Source organism: Anguilla anguilla, chromosome 4 (assembly GCF_013347855.1).
Source record: "Anguilla anguilla isolate fAngAng1 chromosome 4, fAngAng1.pri, whole genome shotgun sequence".
NCBI lineage: Eukaryota > Metazoa > Chordata > Actinopteri > Anguilliformes > Anguillidae > Anguilla > Anguilla anguilla.
Genome location: NC_049204.1, coordinates 32,018,537 through 32,041,837, shown reverse-complemented (window position 1 = coordinate 32,041,837; position 23,301 = coordinate 32,018,537). Strand labels below are relative to the sequence as shown.

The 23,301-nt window shown below is 40.8% G+C and overlaps 1 protein-coding gene across 5 annotated transcripts; it reads left to right on the top strand.

Moving 5' to 3' along the window:
- Positions 1-1,534: 1,534 nt before the first annotated feature.
- LOC118225264 (U2 snRNP-associated SURP motif-containing protein-like) lies at positions 1,535-15,133 on the top strand. Of its 5 annotated transcripts, none has more exons than XM_035413432.1 (26): positions 1,535-1,658; positions 3,160-3,258; positions 3,503-3,614; positions 3,730-3,848; positions 3,943-4,013; positions 4,214-4,302; positions 4,465-4,500; positions 4,603-4,685; positions 4,852-5,017; positions 5,518-5,729; positions 6,568-6,611; positions 8,420-8,524; positions 8,662-8,728; positions 8,812-8,972; positions 9,267-9,429; positions 9,860-9,939; positions 10,301-10,388; positions 10,864-11,001; positions 11,138-11,360; positions 11,758-11,844; positions 11,969-12,026; positions 12,507-12,666; positions 12,761-12,871; positions 13,381-13,499; positions 13,949-14,137; positions 14,433-15,133. In XM_035413432.1, exons 1-26 carry the CDS (start codon positions 1,614-1,616, stop codon positions 14,569-14,571), a joined length of 2,964 nt encoding a protein of 987 aa, XP_035269323.1. In that variant the 5' UTR covers positions 1,535-1,613; the 3' UTR covers positions 14,572-15,133. The 5 variants fall into 5 exon arrangements, with proteins under 5 accessions (XP_035269323.1, XP_035269319.1, XP_035269320.1 ...); XM_035413428.1 differs by having other exon boundaries at positions 13,922-14,137; XM_035413429.1 differs by having other exon boundaries at positions 11,135-11,360.
- Positions 15,134-23,301: the final 8,168 nt, after the last annotated feature.

The following is a 23,301-nucleotide window of genomic DNA, read 5'->3' as shown; positions in this document are numbered from 1 at the left end:
CTACTGCTGAGCTCACCATTCTTGTACCAAACAATTGATTTTGACATAGCCAATATTTTGGCTGTGTCTCTGGTTGATTTATTAGATATTATGCTATGAGACAAAAGCAAATGACACCAATTGTAAACACCACATCCAGAATCAATTCTAGACCTTTTGATAGCTCTCTGGTACATATACATGCATACATAGGCCTACATACGTATAAGGTAGATCAACATGATATTAAGACATTTTTTAAAGTGGTAGTGACATCTAGTGGTAAAATCTATGCTATTCTCACAGAAAAGATTTTGTCATAGCAATTATTTTTTTGTTTGCTTAGCAAACACCCTTAAATTGTTTTACATTTAAAATTTTACCCTAAATATGAAAAGTAGGATATTTACTGACATAAATCATATTGTATATGAGCATGCATTTAACTGACTACATCTACTTCACTAACTGCTACATCACATTTTCACAATATCCAAAGGCGTTGGGATTATATTGAGCTCAAGGACATTTTGAGTGTTTGCTTGAGGAGACAATACTTCAAAATATGTGTCTGCATCACTGCACCCAAATGTGATTTTTTTAATTAATTATTATTTTTTTTTTTTTTTACTGCAGTGGAGTGGAGTTATGACAACAACCTATTTAGCAGGCATTCTCTTGGACATAATAAGTTCACAGGGCAAAGGTTCTGTTCTGACATTACAAAAGCTTATTTATTAATATCTCAATAGTTTTCTTTCCACAAATAAGCTTTAAAAGCCTTACATAAAATATGATCTAATTGCTTTTAGGATTAATCCTGACTGAAAGCAAGACTGGACTTCTCTTTGATCTCTTTACAGTGAATCATTTTTATAAAGAATATACCCCCATGCACCCTAGTTCTGTGTAAATAATGATTTATGCAAGAAAGTTTGGAATTTGTATGAATATTGCATCATGAAAACTGTATTCAAATGTGAAGTGAATTGAAATTTGCACATGAATAGCACATTTTCATCTTCCATTTCCCATGTGATGAGTGAACTGATGGAGTGTATGTAAAAGACTGATAACACCTCATCTTTCCTCACTGGTTTTTGCTGTATAGGTTAGCCTACATGCAATTCAACATATTTGTATCTGCCTACCAGAAACTAAAGGCTATAGCTTCATCCTATCTATCCACCACACCCAATCAGAATGATCTGTGTACAATTTAACCATTCATACCATCAGTTCTGTCTCTGTTGCAGGAAACACCAGAAGAGCTTACTGCCCATTGAATTTAATGTAGAAATCCAAGGTGATTTAGCAAGCAAAGAAAACCTCATCGGTCCATTTTTGTTATCATAAATTGTATTATGTGCAGCAGTTTCTGAAACAATGGTTGTTTTGGTGCATAAGTCTTGAAAAATATTTATTAAAATGTGTATATTTCATTAAGCCTACATAATGCATGTGTTCAATCTGCTTTTCATATGAAACGTAACGGTCGTTAATCGAGTTTCAAAATGCCACCAAGGGCGTTTTATTTTGCCTTCAACGGCTTGCCATATCCGTTCTACTTGCCGGCTGCTTTGTGGGGAATCCAGAAATCGGCAATCGATTACATCACTGAACCCAGAGGCAAGATGGCGGACAAAACACCTGGTGGGGCACAGAAAGCCAGCGCAAAGGTGAATGAATATACAATTTAAACACTATAATTACAGTTGAAGGACGCGAAACCAAGTATTATAAACAGTATATAAATATTACTATAATCAATCTCGATATTGGTTTTTGTGTATTTAGTCTGCGTATGATCACGCGCGAGCTACCGGGAAAAGTAGAGCATTGTGTAGCCGTGTAGAGACATGCTAACACTCCGACTGGCTAGCAGTAGCTGGCTATTTGGCTAGTTTGCTAGCTATCATTGTGATATAGGCCGGGGTTAGGATTTCATAGCTAGTTATTTATTATGCAGACTATTACTATATTTTCTGAACTGATTCGTTCATAAAATGGTACACGATGTATACTAGCTATGACCACCGTAAGGTACTACTAAGCCACAATTGCAAGGACCGATCATTTTAGCAAGCTCGTGAACACTAGCTTCCTGGGATACAAACGGCAGATATGGCCATCTTGGCAGCTAAAGCCATGTAGATACTCATTTCACTCTAAATAAAATTACTTGTGTTTGCCAGCTCGTATTCTGGCCAACATGGTCTGCTTAATTGATATGCTAGGTTAAATCTTATCGACAATTACTGGGATGGCTGGATTGGCGCCACAGCTGGCTACGTAGATTGAAACAAGTAATACATTTTAATCATGTGAATACCTTTTGATCACGCATTCTACCTGGTATCCTGGCTAACTATTCGTGTTAATCGTTTGACTTTGATTCGCTTATATTAGCTAGCGGTATCAAGGTTTGCTTGTGAAAATGAAAGGGTACTTTGCGGTACGTTAGCGTAAGTTTCTTGCTTTGCATTACCAAACCCATTGGATGCGACGTTTCGCAATGCACCTTCAGAATACAAATGTTTTGGAGTGTAGTGGAGTGTTTAATTTGTCCGTGTTATATATCTTAAATGGTTTGTTTTCATTTTAGTCAAATATAGCAAAACTAGCTGCAAAATGCTGTTGCGTTTGACTGCCTGAGGTTCGTTTTGCGAAAGCGATATGCGACTAATTTATTTTTACGTTTTTAAAAACGTAAAAATATCTTGGACATATTGTCGCTGGCCATTTACAAACAAATCGGCAACAATTTTAGGGTTGCCGTAAACTCACCCACTTCTCCAAATCATGGCGGTGGAGTTGCTTGTATAGGTTGGGTGAACACAAACCACGATCCCGAGAGAATCTTTCGTGATCGTGCTCATTCGTTTTTGTACTTTTGTTTTAGCCCAATAGATTACCGCGATCAGAAATTATGTTTTGTGTCATGCGCCGAACTCACTTAGCTAGATTTTTAGTTAACTATTGACAGATCATTGGGAGAACCTGCAATGTTCTGAGCTTTTTGTACTCGTGTAATCTTTAATTGCACCCATGGGCCCGTGCATTATGGAAGCAGTAGTCTAATACAAGTCATAAGCTTATCATTATGTTGTCCTCATAAGAACGTGCATACGGAGGATACAGTGCTGCTTTAAGTCAATATGGTTTTAACATGTGATTCAGGCACTTCTGGAGAGCAAACTGAAGTCCTTCACCATTGGCAAAATGGCTGTAGCAAAGAGAACCCTCAGCAAAAAGGAACAGGATGAAATAAAAAAGAAGGTAAGACATTTTGGTGCAATTTACATTACATTTTGAATAGTTTTGATGCAGCAAACCTGCATGACAAATGCAGACTGCAAAGTTTTGTAATACTTCTGTGCTGGATTTAAAATCGGATCTTCCAAGTGAAGGCTTGAACTGCAAGTTTATGTCTGGATGCAAGGTGAGGAGTGACCATGTCATACGAGCCAGGTGATTTATTTACTATATAATTACAGTTGTTTCTGTCCCATTTTCCCAATAGGAGGACGAACGAGCTGCTGCAGAGATCTATGAAGAATTCTTGGCCGCCTTTGAGGGAGGGGAGGGCAAAGTCAAAGCTTTTGTCAGAGGAGGTTTTGCCAATGCAGCAAAGGGTAAACGAGCAGCATGCACATCATATGTTAAACACTGGCTGGATTTGATAACAATGGCATGTCAAAATGGAATGGAACAGTGTTCTTCATCTTTGAATATTTTCCTTGCCTGCAGAGGAGTCTGCTTCTGATGAGAAGAAAGGGAAGCTGTACAAACCCAAGTCTCGCTTTGAAGCCAAAAGCTTTTTGCCTTTGGAAACCCCCCCACAGTTTTTACCAATAGATAAGCGGCATGTAAGTGTTTTTTATTATTTATTTTGTGCTTATCTTTGTGTTTGTCGAGTGGATTTACCTGTGTGCTCTAAACTATTGCTGAATTTTTTTATAGACAGTTAAAAAGACTGGTGAAAAGGAGAAAAAGAAGAGTAACTTGGAGCTCTTTAAAGAAGAACTGAAACAGTATGTATGGCGTCACCCTTGGTCATTCATTGCTGAAAACAGCTGAACCCGCTGTCACAATGTGACACTTACTGTTCATAATTGAAATCAGCAGTATGTAGACATGAACTGAAATGTCATCACCATTATTTAGTCTTGAGGTAGTATGAAGGTGTCTTAGAGATGATTCTCTTTTCTTGTTTTCATGGCACATTCTCTAGGATACAAGAAGAGCGAGATGAAAGACACAAGACTAAAGGTCGTGTCAGCAGATTTGAGCCCCTCTCTGGCATGGATGGAAGACGCTCCTGTGAGTTAGCCGTCGCGCCTTAACGTCTGTTAGCCTAGCCTCCTCTAGCCCGTTAAGCGGAGCCCCTTGCTTTCTGTTGGTCAACCGCCCCTCAGTGCCCGTAGCAAACCTCGCCCTACTTATTGTGAAACAAAATTTACACAGATTTTCTGCTTCTTTTAGCGGATGGTTCTTCACGAAGAAACCGTCCGTCCAGTGGTAATTTGACTTTATATTGTGGCATGCTCATTACTTCAAGTAGCTGCGAGAGTGCAGAGATTGTGGAGGATGAGACGGTCACCTGGCTCCTCTGTTTTGCAGTTCTGGATGAATCCGCGCCGGGCTCTCACGATGTTGGAGACCCCTCGACCACTAACTTGTATCTCGGCAACATAAATCCCCAGGTAACGAGAAACGCCAAGTTTTTTTTTTTGCCGGGAATTAACGTACGTAAACGTAAATTTGATGAGGTTGATTCAGGCATCAGCATGTGGGTGGCTTTGCCGTTTCCACCCTTCGAGGTCTTAAATGCAATCTTAATCTCCCATCTCGTTGGTTGTCGTTTACCAGATGAACGAAGAGATGCTTTGTCAGGAGTTTGGCCGCTATGGCCCCTTGGCCAGCGTGAAGATCATGTGGCCCAGGACGGATGAGGAGCGGGCCAGGGAGAGAAACTGCGGCTTTGTCGCTTTCATGACCAGGAGAGATGCGGAGCGAGCGCTGAAGCATTTAAATGGTAAGGGCCTCTGTCCTGTTGCATGTTACGAGAACCTAACCGGGCAGGATTTATGGGTCGGCTTTTCTGGGTTTATTTTTCTGCCAACTGCCAGCTGAGTAGCTCAGAAGCTGCTTTTGTTGATTCAGATACTGCGCATACCAACATACAGTATCAATATAGTATTCACACATGCAAAAACTTCAGTTCAGGTTTGTTTGCCATATTCAGTAGAAACTGAATTGGAATTGGGGTGTGCAGAGCTTAAAAGAGAAAGATACAAATGCTTTTAAATAATCTACAATACAGACATTACACTAAAGAGAAAAAACAGACATTGGACAAGGTAAAACCAAAGGGGAGAAAAATGCACCGCATATTAAATTATGATGGATTAATTTAGCAGATGGTCTTATGTAGAGCAACTCACAATACAGATCAGCCCTTCAGACTCCTGAATTCTTTGAATAATGTTGTTTTGGGATTTTAAATAAACCCTTTGTATGAAATTATTATTCCAGGAAAGACGATCATGAATTTTGAGATGAAGCTCGGGTGGGGTAAAGGCGTTCCAATCCCTCCCCACCCCATATACATTCCACCCTCTATGATGGAGCACACCCTCCCACCGCCACCATCCGGGCTCCCCTTCAACTCTCAGCCCCGGGAGAGATTGAAGAACCCCAACGCGACCCTGCTTCCCCCTCCCAAAAACAAGGAGGAGTTCGACAAGGTAATTCATTGTGCCATGCACAGATCATTTAGTGTGACCCTAGATGCAGGAATGCTGGGATGGATACAGACCTATTTGCCTTTAGAGCCTTGTGTTTTTCTTATGGAATATTTACGTAAAATTAGTGTTTTTAGGTAAAGTCAGTTTCTTGGTTCGGTTTTCCATCATTATTCCTCGGTTCTGCACTTCAAACATTTATCTTGACACAAAACACTTGAACAAACAGCTGTGAAAATTACTGGTTTTGAAAATAATGTATAAAAGATTGGCACCAAGTTCAGCACAGGATAACTGTTGTATGTAGAATAAAGGGTTGGCTGTATTGTGATGGTAAGTCTCAGGGTGTTATTGCCAAGATAGGACTGAATATTACATTTTCGTATTCTAGAAACTGAATAACTGATTGATATCACAAATTTGTGATAGTTTCACATAGTTTAACATGTTTGACATAAAGCAGTAAGAATACTGTGTTGTGTTAACTATTTATGCAGTTTGTGACTTGAGCATATCATTAATCATAAGTTAAGTAGATCATTTTGTAGCGCCGTTGATATAAATTTAAGTAAGCTTTTTATGTTAAGACGTGCTGTAAATTGAGATGGGGTTGTTTTAAGTGAAAAATAAACTACTTCAGTTATCACAGTTGTAGTAAAATCTATTTACTACTAAATTAAGCATAGGGTTTAGACACAATATTTTCTTTGTATGTCATTTTAAAGCTGACAGCAATATACATGTTATGCAGTTTTCAATGCATTTTTTTATATTTTGCTTGTTGCTTGTTAACAATACTCACATATTCTATGTTTATTATCTGATGTGACTTCATATACAGACTCTGTCGCAAGCCATAGTCAAAGTGGTTATCCCAACAGAAAGGTACATGTTTTTCTTTTTTAAATTGGTGCAAATTTGTAGAAAAACATCCCATAATAATTTTGTTAAAGTTTGAATCAATTGGCCATTGCATGCTATTGGAGGTTGGTTAGTTTGGGTGAGCAATGGTTGATGAAGAAACCTGAAAGCCCTATATGCTTCTGTCATCCCGATGTCATTAAACAGCTTAGTATGCAAACGTGAGCAGTGAATGTAGCAGTTGGACTGTAGCAATACAGATGATAATGGAATTTGTCAGTAACTGTTAAATACGCTAAATATGTTAATTTTAAACTGCGTTTCCTTTACAGTAATGTAACGAAACTGCACACGCATGTAAACTATGGATATAGTATAACTATGCAGCTGGTTATAAAATGTAGCTATCTATACGTATAGCTACAGATGGTTGTAACAACATTTCAGTTATGTTGTACCATCAGTTTGCTGTCTTGTATACTGAATAATAACTGGAGTTAGAGACAATGTTTTAATGGAACTACTTTTATTCAATCATGTGCCATGTCACATTCATGTTCTTCATCTGAAGTTGCATGCGCCATGTCTGTGACAAATAGTTTAGTAGAGCAGAGTAGCCAGTAGTTTCTATCCAGTAGTTTTATCTGTCCATCCATTTTAATACTAATGGAGACTTTAGCATTACTGAAGTCAGGGTCTGTTGTGTGACTATTGCTCACCCCAACTGCACACCCCCTGGCCTCTGTCAGCCACGCACGGGTACAGCCAAACTCCCCGTGCCGAGAATTCCAATCCCCATAGTCTATGCGACCTTTGACATTGGCCTTGGTGAGCAGCACAAGTTGAACTGTCAGCGGCAGCGAGGGACCCGCAAAGCATCATGGGATGGATTGGGAAAGTATACTGAATTTTACCTGACATTGGTACGATCGGCTCCAATTACAAGTAAATGTGATTGTTGTTGTAAATGAAAGGCATCCTTTATTGTTTTGTTGGCCACTTTAGGCTAATTTACAGTATGCAGCCTGCACCCCTTGCCCTTTCTGAAATATCCTTAGATATCACTGTAGCTCTTAACAGAGTTTATTCTTTCTCCCTCTTGGTATTCGCATTTGTTCACTGCCATGTTGACTGTAGATGCTCCACAATGTTGTAGCCACCTTTTAGAAAGCTGCAACCACCACAAGAGAAAGGCTTTGTTTAAATGAAAACATATACCTATTGTCCTATTATGCTTTGGTTCTCAGCATTTAGACTTAGTGAGATTTTTAAATATTTTTATTTTTTAACGTTTTCCTAAATGTAAGAAAAGGCTAAAGTTTAAGTACCAGCTTAAAGTTTTTGATGTGTGTATTTTGGTGTGTTAATTTCAGATTATCTCAAATTTAAATTATAGAATAACATTTATAAGTAGCATTTCTGGTCATAGACCATGCAGTTTTTGCTTTTTTAAAATTGACTAGATATCAATAAAAGCTGGTTTGGTATTTGATATGCGGGTGATAAGACAAATCATTTAAGCCAGTTTCTAAAATGTGGCTTGCAGTTTTTTAGTTGTAGTATTTAGTGCAGTCCTTGGGGTATTTTGAAGATCTGAAATACATATCATATAGCTGGTCTCCCATTCATCCATACAAGTATATAGCTTAAGCATTTAAGCTACCCTAGTTCTATAAGCCTCTGAATTGAAACATTTTGTTGTGAGAGAGGCTAACGTGAAAGGTGGCTACAACACTTAAAAATAGTAAGGACATAGATTGCAGAAGGGCTGTGCATTTGGAGAAGGGCGACCATTCTGAATCTGTTTCGCTTTAACTGTGTTTTTCTTATAGGAATTTGCTCTCTCTGATACATCGAATGATCGAGTTTGTGGTGCGTGAGGGCCCCATGTTTGAAGCCATGATCATGAACCGAGAGATCAGCAACCCCATGTACAGGTGCGTGCGTTTGTGTGCCTTCTCTCGCTGCAGGCGTGTCTCCAGACGTTATCATTGGTTGTTGTTTTAGCACAGCTACTGTCGTATGCCCCGCACACATTTTCATTTCTCTCATTCCTGTCTTTCTAAAACCACAGGTTTCTGTTTGAGAATCAGAGCCCGGCTCACGTGTACTACCGATGGAAACTGTACTCCATCCTGCAGGTCAGCGACTCCTCCCTCAGCGACGGGCATGGCGCTCCGAACGCCACCCGCATCGCCTCTCACGTCTGAACGTTCTTCCGCAGGGCGAGGCTCCCACGAAGTGGCGCACGGAAGAGTTCCGCATGTTCAAGAACGGGTCCTTGTGGCGGCCGCCCCCCCTCAACCCGTACCTGCACGGCACGTACGACGACGAAGAGGACGAGGAAGAGGAGGAGGCTGGCAAAAAAGGCTGCTTAAAAGAAGAGTGCGTTTCCTTCCCGTCCACTGGATCTTTTACGATCGTCACAGCAAGCAGCGTGTGTCAGCGTGTGCATCCAGTTACCATAAGATGGATGCTAGAGTATTTTTATTTGTAATGTTTAGCATTATGTATTTTTCTGTATCCTCAAAATCGAGGGATGGGTTGAGCGCCGTTGAGTAGCTGAAAATCAGGCGGGCCATTCTCACTGAGGTGTCGTCGATGAACGTCAGCTCTGGCATTCCTGCGATTGATTATTTCTGTCTGATCTGCTCTGTGATCGGCTGACTCTCCCTACAGTGAGCGAGACAAGCTGGAGGAGATGCTGCGGGGCCTCACTCCCAGGAAGGGCGACATTGCGGAGGCCATGATCTTCTGCCTGAGCCACGCCGAGGCTGCTGAGGAGATTGTGGAGTGCATCGCTGAGTCTCTGTCCATACTCAAGACCCCTCTGCCCAAAAAGGTTAGACATGGGGACCACGGGACAGGGGGTTGTACCATTCATAGGAAATGGAGGACTTCATGAACTGCTCTGGTAGTCGATAATTTATGTGAACAATGTTTAGGTTTGCCAGTCATTTTTAAAACATGGTAGCTTCACTAATGTTTTGGATTCATGAAACCTCTGTCATCGCTTGATTATGCCTTTGGGTGAGCGTTGTCTGGCAGGCTGTCAAGGGCTTTAACCTAAACACTCGAGCTTGATGAATAATCAGGCAGCCCTCCACCTGGCGAGATGGGTAAATTATCACAATGTCATGAAGTCTTAATGTATGTGCCTGAATCTCAAAAACGGATTATTCTCTGTACCGCACGCTCCTCTCAAAAAGAAATGTATTGATGAAGCAGCATCTTGGTTTGTTTTGAATGTAATGTTTCTTTCCTTTCCCTAGATTGCACGGTTATATCTGGTATCAGATGTGCTGTACAACTCCTCTGCTAAAGTGACCAATGCCTCTTATTACCGGAAATAGTAAGTATGCTCTAAGTCTTGATTCATTGTTTGTTTTTGTGTATTACTGGTGAGGGCTGTAGTGCTAGATTAGTCCCATAAACAATGAAAAGGCTTTATATTATGAGCAAACTAATCTTGAAAGTTGCAAGGAGAAAATTTAGTAGAAGCATTTTAAGTAGTGCATGGACCGAAAGTGCATTGATTTCTTTTTCTTGTGAATGTATAATTCATACTGGAAGTAATTGGCGTGGACCGCCTGTTCTGAAAAGAGTATAATTGACTTTAACATCAGTCTACCAATTTAATAAACTTTAGAGAGCATGTGGAAGCAACCGTCTATGCCCTTAATATAATTTTATTTTTAATGTTTACCCTACAGTTTTGAAACCAAGCTTTGCCAGATATTTTCAGACCTGCACGCCACATACAGGACAATACAAGGACACCTTCAGTCTGAAAATTACAAGGTATTTTCCCATAGTTTTGCAGTGATATTTGTGTTTAGAATTCTGTCAGACTGAACTGAAGTTTTGGACTGATGTACATAAAGGTCATTTTTTTACAGACAGTATTTAGACAGCATGGAGATATTGTTTTTCAATGGATGGTTCACATTTTAGTTTTTAAAAGTGTAATTTTAGTTTTGGGGTGTATAGCTTTAGATTCAGGCTTTATAATGGCTAGTATGGGGGCATTTGGTTTGTGGTCTAGGGCAAGAAAATACATGTGAAGTGACTCCAAAACAGCTTATAATGCTAAGTTTACAGGACTGCTATGATTGCAGTGATTGAAAGTAAATAATCCCTTTAACAGAAGGCAAATATGCACTCCTCTCCTGTGGATAGTTTTAGTAAAAGAAGTGGACTTCTGCAAGTGCAATTAGATGAATGTTTTTTTTTCCTCCCGATTAAAAAAATGTGACTTTTATCCCAACCATCACAGCAAAGAGTGATGTCGTGCTTCCGAGCATGGGAGGACTGGACGGTGTACCCTGACCCCTTCCTGATTAAGCTACAGAACATCTTCCTGGGCCTGGTCAACCTGAATGTAGAAAAGGAGGCCCCTGCAGCCATTGTAGAGGTAAGAAAAGGACAAGTCCTCACCTCTCAGAGCAGGGACACCTGTATGCGCCAACTGTTTGCATTACATTAGTGTGGCTGGGGAAGGCCTAGACCTCTATGATCATCAGGCCTACGCCCATGTCTGTGATCAGCAGGCCGTTCCCGAAGTAGACCTCGATGGGGCCCCCATTGCCGAAGAGCTGGACGGGGCCCCTTTGGAAGATGTGGACGGGTTGCCCATCGACGGGTTGCCCATCGACGCTGCGCCCATCGACGGAGCGCCCATCGATGGCGCCCCACTCATTGATGGAGCCCCACTCGACGACCTGGACGGGGTTCCCATAAAGGCTGTGGAGGACGATTTGGACGGGGTGCCATGTAAGTATCTGGCTTCTTCAAGGGGCGTCTTTTGGTCTCTCTGGACTTCAGCATTCTACACTGCCTGCAGTGACTTTGAGAATATGTGCATTTTTTTTTGGTTTTATTTAGTCCTTTTCTCAGTTGGAATTCTACTCTGTAAATCTTTCTTATTTGCATCATGTCAACCGAATAGTATTTTAGACTGTTTAGTGTTTAGGTGGTTTTCTATGGCATTTCCACATGTTGTTGTGGGCATTTAGTAAAGGTTAACATGCTGAAGCTTGAATGCGGGTTTAGTGGTGATCGGGTTCTTATACAGTGGAATTGGATTGGCCGTATGATGTCATGTTTCCAGGCGCTAGGTCTGGAGAGATGAGCCATGCAAAATTAATAGAGTCTCTTGTGTCTGTTTCAGTGGATCATTCTGGGCAGAAAGAGCCAACATTTAAAGTAGCACCTTCCAAATGGGAAGCAGTGGACGAGGCTGAGCTGGAAGCACAAGGTGAGAAACCATCACTTTGAACCAAATGTAGGAAATTTCCATTCATTATGTGTTTTTAATTAAGGGATATTTTTATTCTGTTAATTGATTAGTATTCATTTATGTTCGTATTTTTCTCCCTCAGCTGTCACTACATCGAAGTGGGAGATCTTTGAACAGCCAGAGCTGGTGGAACAAAAGAAGTAAGTGACTGTTCTTGTCACAATACTTCAGCATACTGCAGTGCTGTTCTGAGCACATTCTCGCAAAGACTGTTTAGCACATGCCTGCCAGAACTGATGCTTTCAGCTTTAAACTATAATGACAGCATGTGTGAAAATGTGTCATTCAGTATAGGCAATCTTGTTTCTGAGCTGCCACTTTCCTCCACATTAAAGGTCCTGTCAATAGTAAGAGGGCCTTAAGAACAGACACATTGGATAGCCAGTCCAGTTTCATAACAACAGGTTTTGGGAGCATTGAGCAAGAGTGATCCCTGGACCAGTTATCTTCTCTTAAGAGCAGATGAACAGTGAGACTTGAGTTTGTTATATAGAATTATAATTAGTGTGATGATTAGTGTAATCTGTCTGTAGTATGATCTGCTCAGTTATTTGATAGTGTGTAAACTGTCAACTCTCAGTGAAAAAATGCTCAACGTGATTGAAATCATGTTTCCAAAGGGAGGAAGAGGAGAGCGAAGACGAAAACGACACCAAGAGTTCTCAGTCCGAAGAGCAGCAGTCATACTCCAACCCCGTGAAGGAAGACGCATCGGATTCCAAAACGGCAAAGCATTCTGGAATGAACGAGGAGAAGCGCACAAAACTACGGGAAATAGAGGTCAGAGCGTTAGCTATCCACACGCCCGAACCTTCTGTCCCCAGCGCACTGCCTCACCTGCCTATTCACTGGTTCTCCTCCTTTTTGTTCTCAGGTGAAAGTTATGAAGTTTCAAGATGAACTGGAGTCGGGGAAACGACCCAAAAAGGCTGGACAGAGCATTCAGGAGCAAATCCAACACTACCGAGACAAACTCTTACAGAAAGTAAGGAGGTTCTCCCTCAATTCACAGCAACATTTTTAAGTTGCCTTGAACTTAAAGCAGTCGTCTTAAACCATTGGTTCCATCAGATCTCTGATCGTCACTAAGCTAGGCCTGCAGAGTACTGGTTTTCTGAGCAGCAAGCAGAGCTTGGGGCATCTAATTGGATTCAAAGCAAATTTCCACTCAGTTGGGATTGTGCTGGCTGAATGTCAACACAAGGGGGCGCTGATCTCTTGGTTGTTTTAAAAATCACATTCTCAAGTTACCCTAATGGCATTTAAATTGTCTGTAATCACACCATAATCCAGACAGCATGTAGGTCTACCAAGCCCGTAGATATTTGTTGATATTACTAAACTGACCTTTTGAATGGCCTTTCTAAAGTTAAAATTCCATTACTTTTTCAGAGGAAGGAAAAATAGCTTGGACCACTGCATTTTCCTGGACCAGTGACGTGATTGCGTAACTGCGGCTTCTTGTGCTGAGTGTTTGTGGTGTTTGTTTTGCAGGAAAAAGAAAAGGAGAAAATGGAAAGGGAAAAAGACAAAGAGAAAAAAGACAAAGAAAAAACAGAGGTGCGTTCAAAAGAAAAGGAAAAGGAAGATTCCACACCGACCAGAAAAGACAGGTGAGCAAACTGTGCTTTGGTTAGTAAAACACTGCTGGAATTAGGCTCAACCTTCATTTATTTCCACATTAGTTGATTTATATTAACTTGGTAAGACCCAAAGCCTTTCAACATCCAATTGGACTTAAACCAAAGGCGATACAGTATGGAAATGCAACACTTATTTTGTGTGGTACATTTTTAACTTATAATTTTAATTTGACCTGTGTTTGACTATCTGTTTTCATCAAGCCGTTGAATTCAAGCTGGAATGTAAATCAGAACACAAGTTTGACCTTAAGTTGTGCTCATTATTTTCTGTGGTATTTGCAAAGGACTGAAGTAGCACATTGAGTGGGTTGGGTGGGCACAGGAGGGTGACTGTTCTGTGTATATTCACTGCGTGTATGTGTGTGTATATTCAATTGGGCCACCTGTGACAGGTGTGTGTCTCCCGCTGTGGTTGCCAGGAAGCGGCGGCACAGTGGCTCTCCCAGCCCCGCCCGGAGTAGCGGGCGACGGGGGCGGTCCCCTTCCCCGCGCTCCGAGCGCTCCGAACGTTCCGAACGTTCCGACCGCTCCTACACGAAAGACAGCTCCCGAGGCCGGTCTTCCCACAAGGACTCTCCCCGGATCAGCGGAAAGAAGTCCTCTAAAAGGTACTGCACGCGCCTGTGTGAGCCACAGGTCATAGAGTTTGAGTTCCCACCTGTACACTCTGTGTTTGTAGTGTTGGAGCACTTGCCTTATGCACTGTGTTTGTGGTGTTGGAGCACTTGCCTTATGCAATGTGTTCATAGTGTTGGAGCCACTTGCCTTATGCACTGTGTTCATAGTGTTAGAGCACTTACCTTATGCACTATGTTTGTAGTGTTTTAGCACTTACCTTATGCACTGTGTTCAGAGTGTTAGAGCAGTACCTAAGGACTGACTGATGTTTCACTTCATTCTTAGGTCACCCTCGCCACCAAGGACACCGAAGCGATCCCGGAGGTCGCGGTCAAGGACACCCAAGAAATCGAGCAAGAAATCTAGGTCAAAGTCCAGGTCTCCACACCGGTCTCACAAGAAGTCAAAGAAGAGCAAGCACTGACAAGTCCTCCTTCAAAAGTAGCGTACGAAATCAGTCCGCTCTATAACAGTGGGCGTAGTGGGTAATTTCATACCCTGATGTTCCTGCAGTGCCACTGGTTACAATTCAAATTGCACTGACTTATTTCATACTGTCACAGAAATCTCGTGCGCATGCAGTTATCCGGAGTCTCCGTTTCTTACCTGCCAGAATGTTCGTTAAAAAAAAAAAAGAAAATTGAACCAGAAGACACCTGAGCCTCTCACCAGATCGTGTGTACCTCCTACCGTACTGTGTCCCCATGAGTAGAGCCAACACTGTTTTATATTGTAAAATAATGAGCTTACCTTGCTTCCACATGGAGAATCTTCTTCATGGCGGACCACACCTGTATGGGTATGATGACTAGTCGTTGTTTCTTTCCCTCCTTTTTTTGTAGTTCATATTGAGATTGATTCAAAATGAAACATTGCCAGATGTTTGTTTTAATTGTAAAGTAAACTATTTTTCATTAAAGTCACAGTGTGATGTGCTAGCTTTTAAAAGCGCATCCGTATAAATAAAAACATGTCTTTATTTGTCAGTTGCCTTCTCTTTGGATAAATGTGTTATTTCTGCACTGGTTTCATGACTTAGATCTCATATAATATCATCCCATACCCTAATGGTGGGGGTGGCACACGAGTGGAGCGAGGGTGCGGCTCGGCAGTAGACCATTATGATAATTAAAAAAAAAAAAAATATATATATATAATGATACCTGCTGTTATTTGTGGGGAACACTCACTCTTTTTGGGGAGCACTCCTATTGAGTGTTGATATGACAGCCAATCGGAAGCACAGCCTTGCTGCTACCATGTGACTGACCAAAAGCACGTGATCTGACCTTATGAAAGCGTCATGGCCTTGCTGCTGATTGGCTGTCAAACGAACTCCCAAAAGTAGTTAAATATTTCCCCAGAAGAATTCCATATGACCTCTGAAGAGGACCTCCTGCATTAGGTACAGTCAAAGAGAAGATGAAAAGAACGCCAGTAGGCTGCATTGCTGATGTTAGTGTGCTCAAAATTGTTATGGTTCATCAAGCAGCCCAAGGAAGGATGGTTTAGTTGTGCAGGGTGTCTCTGCCTGATCACTTATTAGGATCTATGGTCAATCAGCTCCCTGTTACACTAACATGAGCTAGTAGGAAATTGGCAGCCAGCCAAACACACTGGAGGGCATGCATGCCTGCTCTTCTGAGCTGAAGTGCGTTGCAATGCTAGAATAGGCTTAGAGATAATTGGATGTTCCAGTCTTTCTGATGAGTGATTTACAGGTGTGAAGATAATGTGAAAGTCATATTTTGTGGTTTTTGAAAGACTAAAAATGTATGTAATTGTGGAAGAGCACATTCATTATGGTTTAACTTAACATTTTGTGTGAAGGTCACCCATGCAAGTTATGCGTGCATCTTAGCAAAATATATACATCTTGGAAATACCGGAGATGGATGCTGTTGCTAGTTGCTGTACATAGTTCTAGGGTAGGATTGATATTAAAATAATACTTGTGATGCTGTGTTGTCAAAGTGTTCTGAATCAAAGAGTGCATGTGTTCCTATTTAGTTCTGACACTTATCTGACTTGCTTTCCCTAGAGAACTTTAAATTATAAAGAATGATAATTCAGTTTGTCAGGACAGTGTCACAAATGACACTGCATATTTTAGGGGTCTGCATCACGGGCAACACAAAAACCCCATAGACATGGCATACAGTGCAAATAACTACAAATGACGTGATCAGACCAGGTAGAGACCCTCAAAGCCTGTACCACCCAACAGGCCTTAACCACACTGTATGCTAACTGATATAAAATTAATAACTCACCGTATGCATACTGTCAGTATGCAGAGGTTTGATGGGATTTTACATGGGATTTTGTGTGTATGGTGCCAAGCTAATTACACGCACAAAGCTGCAATTCCATTTCCAGTTAGTCTGGGAATTTCCACTGGGATTGAGTTGATCGCTGCTGACAGCCAATGAAAAATGGCCATTTACCAATGAATGTCAGACTGTCAATCACTTTTTCTGGTCAAGCAAAAGGAAGCAGACTTTGGTAACTATCAGTGGAGAAAAATGTGGTGAAAAGCTAAATATGGTCTGATTGTGGAGTTGCAAGCAAAAGAGTGTTTAAATTTATTTGATTCATACAGATTTGCTTGTATTAAAGGAAAACATCAGTGCTGCTATGGCTTTTTTTATTTAAACATATTTTTTGGGAATGGCATTTCCCAGCACACCAATCATCTCCGAATTGCTCCAAAATGGTCTCATTTGTTTGTGCCATAAAAGGTGTCGTTTTGATGCTATGATTTTAGATAAATTACATTTTTGGGCTGTGACATCACAGCCCTCCAACCATCTGCAAATTGCTCCAAAATGGTCTAATTCGTTCGTGCTACATTTGTGCCGATTTGTGCTGTAAAAAGTTTTATTTGTGCCACTATGATTTATTAGATATAAACGTTGCATGTTTGGGTGATGACATCACCCAGCACCCCACCAATCTCCGAATCCAAAAATGGTTTCATTCGCTTGTGTCGTCTCTGCTAGTCTGTGCCTTAAAAATGTTAGTTTGGTCTGTCGTGCTTTTGGTATAAACATTCCATGTCATTGCAACAACTCTCAACATCAAGAACGCAGCTTTTTCCAAAACAAAGAAAATGGCTTTAGGTTGGACCCTGAAAAGAAACATTTGCGCTGCATTATTTCTTGATAGGCCATCTGCATTTCAGCCAGACAACACACGATTTGAATATAAACCAAAATTATAGAGATTAATGAAATGCAACTTTGACGTCAAGGCTCTGCCTCATATCACTCCCTGTTTGCATAACATTTTTGTAGCTATAAACCAGCCAATTTAACCTGGAGTGACCACTACAAACCCACCACTTCAAATTTTTCATCTGTACTGCTGATAGGCAATAATGACCTCTGACACAATTGCTCTTGTGATGCCATGGGTCTATTATGATACGCTGGCTTTGGAGTCCCAGTAGATTTTTTCACGTGATAGATTTAGTGGTTGACTAGATTCTGATATCTAAAATTGTCAAGCATAACTGCAGATCTCTGCTGGACTGTAATTGGCACAAGACTTTTGGTCTGTCACTGTCATTACATAAGAGCACTTTAGGGAGACAGACCATGGCCTGTGTGGCAGGTTTGATATTCAGCAAGGCTGAGGACCTTAGTCTTAAAGTCCATTTGATCTCCCTATCTCTATTAACCCTTGTGTTGTCTTTGTATTATTTATGCTGTCCATCTCCGTAGCAGTGGTCACGTTAACTGCATTCTATACATGTAGATATTCCAAGGTTTTTTTTTTTTTTTTTAAAAGATTGCAACTGCCAATGGTCCAGACTTAAAACACAAAATAATTACTCCTTGTTTCTTTGAGACAATCATCTTTCAATGACATTTGTGTCATCTATTGATCATATTTACACAGCCATTGGTAGCATTGTGAGATTCAAAGAATGAGCAATTTAAATGAAAAGTTGAAAATGAGATGTCATGCACTAGCTAGCTTGCTCAATATCCATCCATCCATCCATTATCTATACCCGCTTATAATGAGCAGGGTCGTGGGGGGTGCTGGAGCCTATCCCAGCATGCATTGGGTGAGAGGCAGGAATACACCCTAGACAGGCCGCCAATCGATCTCAGGGCTTGCTCAACATGTGTAAATTAAAACAAAAATTGTTCTTGCAATTTGTCATATTATTAGCCTGTATCACAAAAATAATTAGAACGCAAAGCATCTTATTTCATCCCGATCCCACTAATCTCACTGTATTTTCCTACTTCTGTCACAAGTGTCATAATACAATTATGAATGACATGTTCATTGTGTTATTATTCTGAGTTGGCATATTATGGCAAAAATAGGTATTTTATCAGAACGCAAGTGAGTTAGTGTACAGTGCTGATGTTGAAATGTCCTGCATTCCAAAGACGTAGCATTCGATGGGCCAGCGCAACCAATGCCACAGGGTCAAAAATGACCCATCCTCCCCTGATCCCTTGTGATAAAGTCTCTTAATTCATGTAGAAACAACCTGTCACTCATCAATAAATCGTGAATAACTGTTTTCCTACTTCACAGTCCAGAGAAATTGTATTTCTTCTGTCTACACCACTCATTTTTACTATCACAATAGATTTTTTATTTTTTGCTGCAATAGATGTGTGATTCTTAACTTCTGATTTCATAACTGCAAGATAAAAAAGACAAATAAGACAATCTTTGTATCCTGATGGTGTACCACTTTTAAAAAAATGTTAAAATGGGTGTTGAACTTTCTCTAATGGTGGGGTCACTCCAGCAAATGTAATCAAATGTAATGCCAAAAAAATTAATTTAGAGTGTTTTCACTGCTGTCAAACTAAGGTAAGGGTCATTTTTGACCCTGAGAACTGTTCAAACAGCAATGTCATGTATGGTCAAACTGACTGCTGTTGTTGTAACTTTCCTGTGTATCAAATGTTTTACATTCCATTATTTCAACTCTTAGACCATAGGGAACATGAAGGCAGTTATGCATATTCTTTGAAGTGAACATCAAAGCTAGGATATTAATCTCTGAGGTAATGACGAGCATCAATCATTCATTTCATAAGGATTTGCCGGATCATGCTAAAACATTAGCTTACATCAGGGATACTCAAAATCTCTCCCTCAGGGCCAGTACTGCTGATGGTTTTCATTCCTCCCCTCTAACCAGATTTAAACCTGCTGTACCAAGAGAGTGTAATCTCTGTCCAATAAGTGACATTATTGCATTATGGTCTACCAGGCAGAAGAGAAAACCGGCAGTACTACTGACTTTGAGGGCCAGATTTGACTATCACTGGTTTACATCTTATTTCAGCAGGCTCAATTCTAGTTGTGTCATCTTTGTATTTCAGCCTTTTTTCTTGATGAAAAATGACACTGTGCCTCAAGCCATTATAATGTTGCTATTACAAGTGATCATCGTGTTGGCTGGCAGCATTGTCCTTTTCCCGGTCCTTGGACACTATTGACAATGGCAATGTCATTGAGAAGTGTGATATACCAGAGGCCATCACCCAAGACCACACATGCATGTGCAAATTCCTGTGTACCCTAGAGTTTTCATGCTTGGGGCGGATGACTATTATTATTCTAGACAGAAATAGATGTTTTGTTAGCAGGATTGACTACTGTCAAGAAGGGGTTGGTAGGACCTGAATTACATTCCTGTTTGGATGGTTGTATATTAGAGACCTCCACAGTAATACTACACAGAGCCAACATGCTTAATACATGATCTGATGCTATTTGCTGTTTCAGGAAATTATTGTAATGGTACATTCTTCAGTGATATTCTAATGCCATTTCTGCTATGTTCTGACCATGTTTTTTCAGTTTGTTGTACTTATAAGTGCATGTCTGTAATACCACAAACTTTTGCTTCAAACCTATTGTCCACCAACACCACTACCCATCTGAAACCACCTCCCTTCTTCCACCCAGTTGCAAATGTGTTCTGCCAGGGCATCACTGCCAGCCCACTTCCAGATCCTTTTCTCTCCTTCCTGCCACAGCTCATGCATGCTAACCTCAAACTTTAAAAATATTTTTTGTCCTTGACTTCACCTCACAAGTAGTGCTAATGCTACTGGCACAGAACAAGTTGCAGCATGACATGGCTGACAGACACACCACCAAGCAGAACTACAGTCCTGCGGTCTCAAATCTAATCTGTGATTCGCTAACACTTTCTCCTTCTGCTGGAAAAGTAAATGGAGACCAGAATGGCCCTCTGTGTCTGTGATTGCTCCAGCCCCACAAAATAGGGCAGGGATGGAAAAGCACTGGTGGATATGCGGACAGCTCCAGTCTCCCGGACCACAGCCATGCAGCTACAGAGGTCCCATTTAGGGAAACTGTGCCTGAGGAAACATTCAGGCTAAGGGGTGGAGCGACAAAAAAGGGGAGGTACCTGCAAGTGTGTGTGTATGAGGTACCAGAGATACTCTCTGACAGTGCTAAAAATCCAAGATCATCCCCATTCCTGTCATTACTCTCAGTTTTGTTTGTGTGCAGGGCTTTTGAAACCATAGCAAATGGACTGAGTACATGCTCTATTTTTGACTGCTGCCCTTGTCTAAAAAGCACCAATCCCCCATTCCTCTGAGTGCAACTGACTGTAGCAGGTTTTTAGCTGAAGTGAACATCAGGGGCTCCTGCTATAGAGTTCATTCAGGGAGCTCTTACTCCTTCACTCCAGACTATTAGAGACATATGTCTTGTCAGCAGTGACAGATGTCACTAAGTCTGGGTCACAATGTCGCCATACCTCAGAGAGAGTGGCTGAAGCACAAACTACGGAGTGAAACCCTGCAGTTCATACTCTTTACAACAGCATAGTCCTGAGAATGCTACATACCTAGAAACAAGGAGCCAGAACAGGTACTCTGAGATTGTATAGTAGAGATAACTCTATTGCTTAGCACTGCAGTGTTTCACTGAAGGAAATCCAGTCAGTGACCTTAGGGGATAGGTTGGGGATTAGCGCTGTTGAAAGTGCCACAGATAAAAACAATATCTTTCTATCAGGTCTAGTGCATAACCTGCTAACCATGGTATTTATCACTTCAGGCTGCCAAGAAGGCACTAAAGATATAAAAGTTCACATAGTCAGTAATGGCAGTGTAAAAGCTTGACGAGCTGTAATGAGGGAAAACCCCTTGAAACAGCTAAGAGAGCCAAATGTCACATTGTATAGACTTATGTACCTAGTGTAAACACATCTGACCCTTACGTGCAGCCTTAGCATGACTAAATTGAGGCCATTGCGCTTGAATATCCTCTAGTCTATAGATGGTCTGTAAATGGTCTCTCCCATCACTCTACATAAGAGCATCTGCCATATGCCAGGACAATAATGTGATGTTAGAACTCTCAGTTGCTGTATCTGAAGCCCATACACCATTTGATTACCTGCTATAAAATATTTTGTATTTATACTTTTTAGAGTTATTACTTTTTATAGAACCATAAATAATGACCATGACCAATCGTGAAGCCCATTAAATACCCAATATCTCTGGACCTGAGAGTTGTGATGTTCACTTGGAGGGTCTTTTTGCTGAAGTACTTTTGTAAATATCTAGCTGTATCAATGATGACTTATATATTATGTAAAACAATTTGTGACATAACATAAACTAACATGTAATATAAAGCATTACGAATTCATCCTTAATAGGTGCTGGGCTCAGCACTGCGTCAGCATAATGAAACATAACTGCGAGGCCAAGACAGAAAGTAACATAGTCACTTATGGTTTGAACCGGACTCACGGGTCCTTCATAAACTAGACACCTGGTAGCTCAGCAAATTAACGGTGCTTCACAGCAGGCCTCTGTCATGCAGGGCAACATAGTTTTCTTCCACTGAGCGGAGGAGGGGTCTGGCAGTGTTGTAAAGGTCAGAGCGTGTTTGGTATGGCGCTGGTGATGTGGCAACATGAAACAACAGCGAGCCTATAGCTCAGAATCAACAATTCATCCAAAAATGTATCACACCCAGCCCTGTGCTTTTATCCTCCTTATTTGCCACCCTTGTTCTCAGCTTTCAGCATTCATTTGTGCTTGGTTAGGCTGTTTCTGCGGATGCTCTGTAGGAGCACAGGTGTTTGACTCCACATCTGGAGCATGCTGCACGGCCCCAGCAGGGGTGTCTTACTGCTGCACAATGTACAACAGATAGATGTAAATACTGCACTATATCAGTAGTGTCAAGAACCTCAAGTAAAAATTGCACTTCACCGTGTTCTAATACAGAGGCCATCATATCTCTACTCCAAGTTCTATGTCCATCTACTGCAGCTGATACTATTAATTATGTGAGATATTTTACAGATACGTTGTCTCTTATAAAATTCCACAGAAGCCATCGCAGCAGAATAAATGTACTGATAAGAAAGAATTTTAGGTATATTGATTAATTAATTAATTTTTTTAATTAATGAGTAGACCTGTGGAGTAACAGAGTAATAGAGGAGTTATTCGTCTTATTGTATGTATTTTTGAACTACAGCCACAGGGTGGCAGTGTATAAACCAAGATTTGGAAAGTGATTTTCTTTTACATATGACATGTTTCGGCATGCTTTCCATGTATGTTTCCTTCATTTGTAATGCATGCTTTGACCTTCAGACTTTTAAAGGCAATATATAGAGCTTAGAGCCCAAGCTTTCATAATGAATCTAATATCCCTCCATGCAGGTTTCTAGGAAACACAGATGATGTACTGTACAGGCCAGTGATAAATGCCCTAAAGGCTGATTTATTTTCGGGACACAGCTGGAACATTAAACCAAATCAAATCAAAACATCAATCTTTCTTTGACTAATTAAACTTATGTGCCATTGACTATTTCTTCCAATCATTAATTTGACCAGAGTTTGCCAGAAGAGGATACACTCAGTGCTTATGTTCACTATCCCACAAAACAAAACAATGCTTACTTAAGCAAATGGATGCAGTTTCCTGTGTCTCTTTAAGACAAATCATCTTCTGCATCTTTGAAGATGTACCTCTACTGTTCTCCAATAGATTTAATCCGATGACATGATGGATGCTGTGAATATTATGGGTGTTTTTCAATACTTACAATACTTCCTACAGTATCTACTTGTGCAATTGTTTTTCCTCTCATTTTCTATTT

What these genes read in the sequence shown, in the direction of transcription:
- LOC118225264 (XM_035413427.1), top strand. Translation starts at nt 1,614, where the DNA reads ATGGCGGACAAAACACCTGGTGGGGCACAGAAAGCCAGCGCAAAG. An exon ending in GCCTCTTATTACCGGAAATA is followed by an intron (nt 9,940 to 10,300) that starts GTAAGTATGCTC and finishes TTTACCCTACAG; the next exon opens with TTTTGAAACCAAGCTTTGCC. An exon ending in CCCCTGCAGCCATTGTAGAG is followed by an intron (nt 11,002 to 11,134) that starts GTAAGAAAAGGA and finishes GTCTGTGATCAG; the next exon opens with CAGGCCGTTCCCGAAGTAGA.